General features: G+C 29.8%; 1 protein-coding gene across 1 annotated transcript; it reads right to left on the bottom strand.

Moving 5' to 3' along the window:
• Positions 1-10,738: 10,738 nt before the first annotated feature.
• LOC122497639 lies at positions 10,739-12,463 on the bottom strand. The gene has a single exon (XM_043604880.1). It carries the CDS (start codon positions 12,461-12,463, stop codon positions 10,739-10,741), a length of 1,725 nt encoding a protein of 574 aa, XP_043460815.1.
• Between the last annotated feature and the right edge of the window lie 576 nt (positions 12,464-13,039).

Below are 13,039 nucleotides of genomic sequence, written 5' to 3'. Positions count from 1 at the left end.
ATAATTAAAGGTAGAAAAAGTTAACAATTATAGAGAATTAAATTTTCATTTTATATTATTTTGAAACTTTAAAGTTTACAAAAGAAATTTAACAACTTCGAACTTCTAAATTTTTTTTAAAATTTAAATACTTTCACTTAATGGTCTCAATTTAAATAGAATTTACATTACTGGACCTGAACTATGGCTAGAACAATTCCAATTAGTATCTGGGTCATAAAAATTAATTTAATTCACAATTAATAAAAAAATAGCCACAGCCGGTAATCAGCAGGAGGTGAAAAATTATTTTTTGAGCAAATTTTATCTTTTACATTGCTTATTTCTGAATCCGATAAATTAGAAGAAAGTCAGACAAATGGAAGTTCTATTTTGAATTTCTAAATTTTAATGTCAAATTTAACGCATTAGAAACGAATTTTAAGTGAATCCTATAAATTTTGTAAAAAAAATTACTGCTGTTAAACTTTCATGTTGTACGAAGAAAATTGAATCTCGCAAAAATTGTTACATATTTTATACTTTTATTATCAAAATAATTTTGATTACGAAAATTTTAATTATTCCAAAAATTAAAAAAATAATTATTCATTTAGCTTTTTAAACAAAAAATTCCGTATCTTTTGAAACTACTATAACTGCAAAAAATTAAATTAATTGAAAAATGATAAAGTTAAACAACTTTTAATTATAATTTCTTTGGAAAACAAAATATCTATAATATAAATACTAACTATAACTTGCATTAATTATTTAATTACAAGATGTAATATAATATTATAATGATAGCCCCTAAATTTTAATTCTATACGTTGGTTGTTTAATTGAATTTTTAACTTAATAATTATTATTTACTCGGCAGGTATGTGTCCATAATTTAATGTTAACATTATTTTAATATTGGGAATAGATATTTGATGTAATATATTTTTAATTGAAAAAATTGACAATATATTTTCATTGATTTGTTGAATATTCTATAAATCACGTATTAATTAAAAACATGAAAATTAAGACACGTTAAAAGTTTATAAAATAAACATGATATTAGACAATATTTTTATGTAATAAAAAATATAAAAATAAAACTTGTATTAAATTTATTACTATTTTATAAAATATACTTTGATAATTTAAATTTATGTTGTGGTCTTTAATAATAATATAGTAATTATTTTAAATTATTATGAAAATAATTAATAATTAATAATTTTAAATTATGAAAAATAAATATTATATTTTTAACAATTACATTATGTAGAGTTTTGCAAGTTAAAAAATTATTAAAAAGTTAAAAAACTAAATATTCTGTAATTAAGAAATTTATAAAAATAAAATTCAATTGATTGTAAATTATATCAAATAACTTTTTTCAATATATTGAAATAATGTTAACATTAAATTATAGAAAAGTATTTACCTTTAGAGTGAATGATAGTTGTATAAAGCTAAAAATTGAATCAAACACAATAACAGTACTGCCAGATGATTAAAACGACAAATCTTCAGACTTTTCTTATTTATCTTCAGAAATCTTTAAATTAGTCAAAAAACTTTCTTCAGATTTTGGTTGTAATTTTTTCTAGAATATGATAAATGAAATTAAATTTCACAAAGAATTATAAAGAAATAAATTATAATTTTGTTGTGTTTGAATCTGTTCGCAATTTGAAAGTAAAAGTTTTCAATGTTTTTAATTTTAAAAATTAATGCACTGAAAATGATTAAATTCTTGCAAAGTTTTTATTAAAAATTTGGAAATAATTCTGTGGAAGAAAGGCATAACAGCATAACTGCATTTGTCATGATTTCGAGATAAATTAATTTTAATGTTCTTTCACTTCTGTCAATTCAGAAAATCAACAGATTTGTTCGGTCTTTTGCATTTAGTATTATTATTTAATATATTTTCAAAATTCTTTTATAACATTTAATAAAACACACGATTTAATATAAATTTTGATAATTTTTCATCGGAATCATGAGTTTTATTGCACTTATGCGGTTATGCAAGTTCAGATTGTATATGAGTCCAACTTCAGACACTTTTAATGTCACAATTTATTTTGGTTTGATTTGTCATAATAAAAAAATTTTTCATACAAAGACAAATTAAACTATTAATTCGTTAGAAAAAATTATAAGAGTTTATTTAGTTATAAAATTTATTTTTTTATAAAATGTTTTTAATTTATTGAAACGAAGAAAAAATTTACTTTACTGTTCAACTTGAAGAATTTTTCAATTTATTTTTTGAAATACTTTCCAAAATTTTTTAGAATAGAAATACCCTTAAAAATTAGTACACAATTAAATGCACAATTTATGCTATAAAAAATTTGTTCAAGTTTTATTAAAATAAATATATTTAATTTAAAGTACGAAAAATGTATTTTACTAAAAACATTTTATTACAAAATTCTTATTGTTTTTATTCATAAAGGTTATTTTCATTTTTAATTATGTCAATTGTTTTTTAAGCTGAATGCAGTTATGTTATTATGCTGGTCTCCTTTTGTCAAAAACGCAATTATGCGATTATGTTTTCCATTATTTTCTACATTAATGACCATTTTAATGATTTTTCAGCTATTGAACTTTGAAGAGCAATATTAAATATGTATATACAAATCTGATGTTATCTTAAATTTGATAAAAATGTCAGTTATGCTGTTATGCCTTTCTTCCACAAAATTAGTCATTTGATTTTTATAAAAAATTTTTTTAAATAATTCAATTATTTCCAAAGAATGTTTTATTAAAATTTTTTTTAAATTATTTAATTCTTTCGAAAACTGTTATTAACATTTTTGAAAATAATAAACAAGAATAATTAATTATATAGTTAATCTGAAATTAAAAAATTAATGTTTATATTTGAAAATATAAAATTTTTTGATTTGCAAAATAATAAATGGAACAGTAACAAATACTTTAGTAATTAATAATTATTACATTTATTATTATAATCATAAAAACGTAAAGAACAAAAATTATAATTTAACTTTAAAAAATGGTTTATTTATATTATATAAATGTTTATAAATATTTTCATTATTACTTGATATATACACAGCCTTCACAAAATTTTCAAACAATCTTCAAGTTTTTACTATATATATTTCTTCCAATCTGGCAGCACTGAACAATAATAACATGAACATTGAAAAATTTGACATTTAAAAATATAAAAAATGCCAATACTTAACCCACAAAAATTAATTTTCAAAACAAACAAATGAATGCAGATAATTTGCTAACGGAAAGGAAACTTACGATTATTATAATGTATATTAAAAAAGATTTTTGTTTAAAACAGTTGCAATTTTTAGAAATAAATGAATTTCATAAGGTTTTAAATTAAAATTTTTTAAAAGTTCAATTAAAAATTAAAAAATTTTAAATTTCGGAGAAATTTTAATTCAATTTTTTTAATTTACTTGAATTTTTAAAACAATTTATTAAAAGAATTCTCAAATCAATTAAAATTTTGTAAAATAAAATTGAAAATTATTAAATTTGTTAAATTTTACAATCGATTGTATCATTATTGTAACAAGCAGCATTAAAACGTTCAAATTGCATCAAAAGTAATTTAATTTTAAAAGAGTTACAATACAAATTTTTATTAATTAGTCAATTTTTTTTTAACTTTGAAATTCAGTGGATGAGTTTTTTTTATTCAAATTTAGAGGCAATTCTATTTTTTTAAGATGATTAAATTTTTTTAGACAAGTATAATTGAAATTTTTTGAACATTGAACAACCTTGTTAAAAATAACTGAAATTTGCCAAAAATTTTATTAAGGGCGGAACCTCCTTTATTGCGTCAAAAAAATCGACTTTCTGGAAATAATTTTAATTGATTCTAGAACTATTCAATATGACATTTAGTGTTTCTTGAAAAAAAATTTTTTTCATATTTTTTTGGAATTTTAAAGTCAATTTTTATGCACGAAAAATCACTTTTAACTTAAAAGTGGGTAAAAAAATCGAAATATCATATAGAAGTTATTATCCTAAAGTTTGAAAAAAACGTTGGTTTCTTTGTTTTAGAAAAAAATTCAGAGCGCTGGAATGTTCACAGATAAAATAAGGTGACATGGACGCGGTGTATATTTCCATACTAAAAATGTTTTGTTTTTTCTCCAAAAATTTTTTTAGACTCTCAAGACATGTATTAAATTACCCTATAAATTACAAAACGTTTGAAGTTATTTTACCCGAGAAAAAAGATCCCAAAAATGACGCATTTTTCGATCGTCTAAAGGAGGTTCCCCCCTTAATTGAATTTTAAATTGGTATGACAAATTAAAACTTTTATTTAAAAATTTTTAAATTTTAGATGGGAAATCTGAAAAATACAGAAAATTTCAGAAAAAAGATTCATCAGTATTGAATTTTTAAAGAACTATATTTTAGATTTTAGATGAAAAATCTGGAAAATGCAGAAAAAAGATTTATCAGGGTATTTTAGTTTTAATATTTTGAATATCAATAGTTCAAGGAATAAAAAATGTCGAATAAAAATTTTTAGATAATTAATTTCAATATGTATGTAATTACTATATTAATATGATTAATTTATTGAGTGTCGATTTATGGAATTTTTCTTAAGAAAAGGAGAGGAAGGGAGAGATAGCAAGGTCCTTGCTATTTTAGAAGAGATCAAACGAAGCAGAAAGTCATTGGCTTTATGATGTTGTACAGAAGAGAAAAATATTATTCGCCGAATGAAACATACTTAACAGACTTTCATTTCATTTGCGCTTTTGAAAAGTTTCGCAAAAAAAATGGAAGGTGAATAGCTCTGAAGTTCTTAAAAGACCGCCAAGTGCATTTCTTTCTTTTATTTGTTAAAAGTTTTCTAAACAAACTTATTTATTTGGCTCTATGCAAGATGAAATTAATGTGATCTTCTTTCATCACAACATCTTTATTTGTGGCTTTTGGAGTTAGTGTCCTTAGAAAAATTTTTTAAAAGAACTCTTCCGAGTTACTAAAAAATTCTTACATTATAAAAAATTAATTAATTATTTTTATAAATAAGTAGATGAAATATAAATTATTAGTTTATAAATCATACCTATATGAGTCATTAATTTATTAATTTTCTATATAAATTTAGTGAATTATTCTTTTATGTATAAATTAATGTACTAATTAATTTTATAATAATTTATACACGGAAAAAAATAATTATTATATTAAATTTTATTTAAGTAGAGGAGAACGGGGCGAGGCAGCCAAGACGGCACATTTTGGTTTGCGAGGCAGTTATTTAAATAGGTTTTTTCAATTTTAATATCGCGTTAGAAAGCTTGTCTTATTGGCTAAAAAATCACCATAGAACATTTTGATGTAGGTTGTACTTAAAAATTTCTACAACCCTTTTCCCAAAGGACCACATTTTGGCATTTTTGAAAAATGTGGGGTGAGGCGGCCAACTATTTTAATAGTTAAAAAAACATAACTTAAAGTTAAAATTTGTGAAACATAACAAGGTAGTTGTCCTTAACTTACTTTTATTTTGTTAGTAAACTTCAAAAATTTACATTTGAATAATATAATAATAACATGCATTAATTAAATTCAATTTAACATTTTAAGGAAATATAAATTTGTTATTCTTAAAAAATGGTTTGTAAAATTCAATGTTAAGTTTAAAATGTATTGGAGTAGGAAAAAAAGAGAAAACATTTAGAAGAACCAATAAAATCAACACAAAAAGACGAAAAATTTAGTGTTGGCTGCCTAACCTCACGAGTACTTTTTTAATAAAACATCCACAAAACCCGTAATATTAAAAATATCGCAATTTCATTAACACCATCGTCTTCAGCACGAAATTCTGCATTAAAAATCACTTTACAAGAATTTTATTCGTGTAACTCTATTAACTAAAATCAGCAAAATAACTCTTAGAAAAGTTACATCCAAAAAGTCTTTTTTCATAAATGATACTGTCATTGCTAAACTGCTGCACCAATAATGCCCATCTGTTAGCAACTAAAGTAAACTACCATAAGCAGTCTACATTATCAATAGCGCACGATTTGAAAAAATTATGCAGAAATAAGAAGCAATTGGCTGCCTCTCCCCGTTCTCCTCTACCTAGTTTATAATTAGCGGAGAAAATGCGATAAATCAAAATTTTGATACGAAAAATACTAAACTTAAAAAAAAATTTATTACTATTGTAAAGTAAAAAAATGTATTATTTTATTAATTTAAATAATTTATTTAGGGTCAGTTGGGGTAAATCCGGACAGGGGTAAATGCGGACAAGAGGGTTTGGAGCTTAATTTACAAATTAAAAATGAAGTTCGACGTCAATATTTCAAGCTCAGATCACCTACAAGAGATTCTGAGTATTGCCAAGTTTTTATCTTGACAATTGGCAACAGGATAATTAAAGTTGTCGCTTCATGCAAAAAAAGTTGTCATCAATTTTCAGACTGGTTCAGTATTTCATCTCGCATTTAAAAAGTAACAAACTTAAAAATCATACAAAAAATTCTTATTATTCCTTATGACTCCCGGAAGAGAAATTGACTTGGATTTTTGAATTTTGTCAATTAAGTTAATAATGACAAGCTGTCCGAATTTACCCCAAGAATTCAAAAATTTGGGATAAATCCAGACAGAGCTTCTATTACATTTTAAAAAGTAGAGAGTGTAAGAGAGAGAGAGTGAAAGATCGATAGAGAGAGTGATAGAGAGTAAGAGGAAGAGAGTGAGTGACTTCAAATTCGTAATCAGCGACCCCAAAAACCCCCGAGTAACAATTTTCAAGCAAATCCGATCGAATTTTAAAAATGTCGGTCATATTGGATCCGCCATTTTGAATTTTCAAAATCTGACTTTGAATTCGTATTCAGCGACCCCAAAAACCCCTGAAAATCGAGATCCAAGCTATTATTTTTGTGTCTAATTATTATTTATTTTATTTTTGCATATTTTTGGCAAAAATTAATTTTAATGTTTTGAAAAATTGTTGAAGATAAAAAAAATTATGATTTTTGAGCTGTAAAGGAATATGGCGTCTTTGACTTCTACAACATTTTCTTCCATATTTAGTAGTATTCATGTTTAACGCTCGTTATAATCGCACCCTACATTGCTTTTTTTGTGTGCAATATTCCAGGAGCTGTCCCAGCGCGTTTTTGATCATTACGTGCGTATTTTCACTACTGACATTCTGAAAGCTAACGCATTATTTTGCTCCGCAAATACTCGCCCGTGGTATAAAGTCTCATTAGCCCATAGCATTCGTCAGTCACCTAGACTTCTTTCTCTCTCTCCCTCTTGTAATTTTCTTCCGCACTGTTTGAAGCCTTATTTTCCAAATGGCACACGTCTTCTCTATTGTACCTCATTATCCCCTTTATGAACACACGTTCAACAATATTTGTTCGAAATTTTTAGAAAAAAAAACAAAAAAAATACACTTTTTTTTGAGGAAATATTTAAATTATCTATGTGTCACATTTGTAGCTTTTTAGGTCCTCTTTCTGATGGTATGTTCATATAAATTAATTATCATAAAAATGAATAATTTTAATTCGACTGAATTAATTTTTATTAGTTTAACCATTTTCAATGAAAGCCAAAAATGTTTCTTGTTATTGAATTGCCTTGTTTTTATTTTTAAACGCATCTTATTATTAGAGTTTGTGCGTAAATGCCGCTCGCAGGTGCATATCACTGGTAGAGAAGGGGAAAAGAGGAAAAAAAGGGAGAAAAAAAATTAAAATACTCTTAATACACGCATTTGTGGGCACGTGCGTGCCTCCGTGACTATAGTCAGTGTGTACCGTGTGATTTAAAACTTCAAGTGGCTGAGATATAAGAGAGTAGAGTCCCTGCCTGGTGTTGTGGATATTCATACATGCACCCATTTGCCAACTTCTGATTTTCGTTTTTTGAACATGTTGTGGCCTCCCCATCTTCTTTGTGTTTCTTGAAGAATGTTTATTAATAAACACGAAAGCAAAACACTTTTGAAAGCAGAATGTCACCTTCAAAAACTATTGTTTTTCCATTTAATTTTAAATAAAAATAAATCAAAAAAATATTAAATAAAAAATTATAATTTTTTAATAATTTACAAATATTTACTAAAAATGTAATATATTTATGTATTTATTCATTTTTAAGAAGTATAATCTTCTAGTTCTGAATTTTTCGTTTCCTAATTTTTTGAATAATAATTTATTCTTTATTAAATATTTTGAAGAGGCGGTATCACCCGGATGATCACCCGGGTCAAAAACCTGAAAACACATGCCCGAATGGACATTCGCCTGAAACCCAATCGCCTGAAAAAAATTTGCCCGAATCCAAATACCCGAATAGTATTAATTTTCAGCAATATTGCCGCAAGCTTGCTCCTATAAATTTTATTTCATGATATTAATATACAGAGCGTGGCAAAAGTATGTAACCCCTTCAATATTTCTTAAAATATGCATTCAAAAAACTTTTATTCATAGGGTCCATATGTGTCCTTGACCCAGTTCACTCATTTCACCAGTTAATACATTTTAGTACATACAGTGGAACCTCAATTATCCGAACCAAAAATCATTTTATCCGAACTTCTGTTATCCGAACTTTTTCTTGACCTTCCGAATCTTAACATTTATTTTCTCTATTTTTTTATCATTCATATTTTCGCGGGACATTTTTAGCATCTTTCAAAGCAAAATAACGAAATTTATGCAAAAAAAGTCTTAAAAAATCATGAATCCTCCGTTTTATTAATTTATTATTATAAATTAATATATATTTACATATACAATATACTTATATATCTTTAAAAAATGTATTAAATTAAATATATATAGTTCTCAACTGTCCAATTTTTTTACTATAATTATGAAAATCATTAAAACCTCTATTATCCGAACTTTCGATTATCCGAACCCGGCCTTACCTAGGTTAGTTCGGATAATCGAGGTTCCACTGTATATACATATAAATAAATAATTATAACGTCATCACCAGGCTCCTGAGGTAAATAGGTTTGACAAAAATGAATGCAAAATCGGCAAGTAGGGTTTGATTTGTACTCATCCGTACTTTTAAAATCCGTTTAGAACAAAATCCTAGCTGCTCGGGTTCGCCAGATATACACGTTTGACCAAATCAGAGAAACAGCATAAGTTGATTTAAGATACCAAATGTACAGTTATACCACACACACAAATATATATATATATATATATATATATATATATATTGAAGATTCTAAAAGGGCCCCTCCTCTACTAAGAAGTCGTCAAAACTTATGTCAAATTTGACCTATATTTTACCTATAGGTCAAAAAGAGACCAAATAACGGTCTTACAATACGTCAAAATCTATGTCAAATTTGACCTATTTTTCTTACCTATAAGTCAAAAAGAGGCCCAATAACGGCCTTACATTACTTCAAAATCTATGTCAAATTTGACATATATCAACAGAGGTTCAATAAGGTCTTTTACGATACATCAAAATCTATGTTAAATTTAACGTATTTTTTACCTACAAGTCAAAAAGGGTGCTACTAAATAGTTTTTTGATACGTGAAAATCTATATCAAATTTGACCTAATTTTTTAACTACAGGTCAAAAAGAGACCCAATAATGACCGTTGCTGCATTACGTCAAAATCTATATGTATTTTACCTATTCTTTTACATACAGGTCAAAAATAGGTCCCCTCAAAATTTAGATCAATTTTAAGGGCAGTTTTGACTTGCACGTAAAAACTTCACAATAACACTTTATTTGACCTGCTTCTTCCTCAAAATTGCAGTTTTGACCTACACATCAAAACATGACGAACAAATTATCTGTCTTATATTTCCCTCAAAATTTGGTTCCTACAGGTCGAACAGAATCCCCATAAAAACTCTCTCATTTGAATAAATTCAAATAAATTTTAAATTACATTTCCTCGTGTGGCAGACGTTTTTTAAGAGTTTTATTTGGATTTTCTTTTTAAGAACCATGGAAACTTAGGACTGCAAAATTTTTACCATATATTCTGTTACATTTTAACAAATAAAAATTTTTGCAAGCAAAAATATTTTAATGATTCCGAATTATAAAACTCGAAAGTAATAATGATCATAAAAACGCCGTCTACCGGCGTCCACGATACTGACTAATTGACTGAACTAAATTTAAAAAATCAAAAGGCATTTTAATCTGTGAGGATCTGGCTATAGCCGGAACTAGGATTATTTAAAAATATTAAAAATTGAATTTTTTACGCGACTTTAAATTTTTTTTTCAAAAAAACGTAATTTTTTTGGTCTTTTTTGTTGCATAAAATAGAAACAACTTGACCTTTTTCAATTATCCTAGTTTGGGCGATAGCCATACATGCGCTGAACACGCCCTATAAATTTGTGCGATATTGGTCAAGCCGTTTTTGAGATATCATGGACGCCAGTTTGAAAAACACAGTTTTGAGAAAAACGCCTATCAAAGCTTAAGTAATACATTGTTCGCTTGGCAACTCCTTGTCTTCTCAGTGCTGTATTTATTATTATTATTAAGAAGAAGGTTGTGGACTTAGGACCTTGCAGGTCAACGCCACTAACGCTTGGGTAATCCCTTTACGTTCCCCATAACCACCCCTATATCCGAAGTCTTTTCCACAACAGGAGGACTTCGGCCAGGTTTCTGGTAGCAATAACGGTCTCCCCCAGAAAGAAGTATCCCGTAATGTGTTCCCGCTCCTTCACAAGTGCAGGGCAGTGACACAAGATGTGTATCGGGGTTTCATATTCCTCTCCACACCTACGGCACTTCGGGTCGTCTTCGGGTCTATCCCCATTTTGTGCCTATGATAGCGCAGATCACCATGGCCAGTTAATAGCCCTGTTATGATCTTTGCCTCTTTTCGATTTAATTTGCGGAATTCCGCTTTCCTCATAGGGTTAATACTACTTCCCATGAGTACCTTGGCTTGTCTACAGCCCTTAGTTACCTGCCATTCCCTTTGGTGTTCCGCAGCTATCCACTGTTTAATTTCCAGTGTCAGGCATTTGTTGGAAACACCAATGGGAGGTTCAGGTCCAATAAGTTGTTTTCTAGCCCCTTCTTTGGCTAGCTCATCCGCCCTATCGTTTCCCGCGAATCCACTGTGACCAGGGATCCACAGGAGGGTAACGCGGTTCGTTTCAGCTAGTTTGTTAAGTGCTTCATGACAATCACCTACCAGCCGTGATGTTGATACGTATCGTTTCAAGGAGAAAATGGCCGCCTTGCTATCCGAAAGGATAAAAATATCTTTGTTTTGACAATTTTTCAAGGCTTCAACAGCACCATAAAATATTGCCACAATTTCGGCTTGTAACACAGTAACAGTGGTCCCCAACTTAAAGGAGTGTCCCACTTGGGAGGTTACATGATAGATTCCTGCACCAACTCCATTCCCGCCTTTTGATCCATCTGTGTACCAGACTTCACAGTCAGCTGGAATACTTGTCAGTCCATTTATCCAATTTTCTCTACTAGGTATATTAATCCTATACTTTTTGTCGAAGAGGTACAAAGGGACAGTTCTGTCCCTAATTATACTTACAAGGGGGATTCTCACCAATTTCTTTGGGAGACGCCATCTGCCCACCTCCCTGCGGCCCACAGGACCACTCAACCGCAGGGCAGCCTTAACCGCCGCTGCTTTCATTGTAAGGTGTAAGGGTTCTAGCCCCAAGAGGGCACCAAGGGCAGCAGTAGGAGTTGTACGCACCGCCCCCGTTATGCCTCTAAGTACCATCCCCCTTACCCTTTCCAATTCTGTTTGTGCTGTTTTTAGCTCAACTCTACTCCACCAGACCACACAAGCATAGGTCAGCCTAGGGAGCAGAATTGCTTCATAGATCCACAATAGTGTATCCGGTTTGAGACCCCAGCTACCACCAATGGCCCTTCTACATTGCCAAAGAGCAGCTGTAAGTTTCTTACATTTTTCCTCTAAATGCTTTTTCCAAAGCAGTTTGCTATCCAGAATTACTCCTAGATATTTTGCCTGCTCTGTGTATTTGATCTCTTTTCCGGACAGCGTAAGTGAGCACGAGGCTTTCCACTTGTACCGTCTGGTAAAGATAACCGCTTCCGTTTTCCCCGGATTTACAGATAAACCCACCTTCTCACACCATTTATCTACCTGGTTTAACGCCTTTTGGGCCACTTCGAGTATAACTTCAAGGTGGGGACCGCGAACAATAAACAGAATGTCATCCGCATAACCAATTACATGGTATCCTGCTTCGGTCAGAATTCTCAGTAGTTCATCCACCACCAAGGACCAGAGCAAGGGTGAAAGAACACCTCCTTTGGGGCATCCAGAGTTGACTGTCCCTTTCAGGACTGAGTCTCCTTTAGTTGATAAGAGGTTCCTGTTTTTTAACATATGACAGGTCCAATCAACCACTCCTGTAGGAATATTAAAAGCTGTCATAGCTCTTTTTATAGATTCCGGAGAGGCCTGACTAAAAGCTCCTTCTATGTCCATAAAAACACCCACAGCAAAGCCCTGATTCTGCAGTTGCCCATCAATTAGGTCTACTGCTCTAGCCAGAGCTGTTTCCGTAGAGCATCCCGCTCTATACGCATATTGATCCTTTTGTAGCTAGAACCGCTCCAAAATCTCACTGCGAATATATCTATCCACCAACCTTTCAACTAATTTTAGGATAAAGGATGTAAGGCTAATAGGACGGAAATCCTTCGGTGAGGTATAACCGTTCTTGCCCGCTTTAGGTATGAATACAACTTTTGTACCCCTTCACGCTATCGGGACATATCCCAGAGTCAGACTCGCCCTAGCAAGCCTTACCAATGGTCCAACAGCCTCATCTATCGCTCTTTGCAAGAGGACAGGGTAGACGCCATCAGGACCCGGAGACTTGTAAGGGCTGAAAGATTCCGTGGCCTATCTGATCCTCTCGGCAGTCACAATCCTGTTAGCCAACTGCCTCCTCGACCGGTAATCAGCCTGCGGAAGGTTTGTTGGCGGCTCAGGATCGGATCCGCC

Source organism: Leptopilina heterotoma, unplaced genomic scaffold (genome assembly GCF_015476425.1).
Source record: "Leptopilina heterotoma isolate Lh14 unplaced genomic scaffold, ASM1547642v1 Lhet_135, whole genome shotgun sequence".
NCBI classification, from domain to species: domain Eukaryota; kingdom Metazoa; phylum Arthropoda; class Insecta; order Hymenoptera; family Figitidae; genus Leptopilina; species Leptopilina heterotoma.
This window is presented reverse-complemented; position numbering and strand designations above follow the sequence as displayed.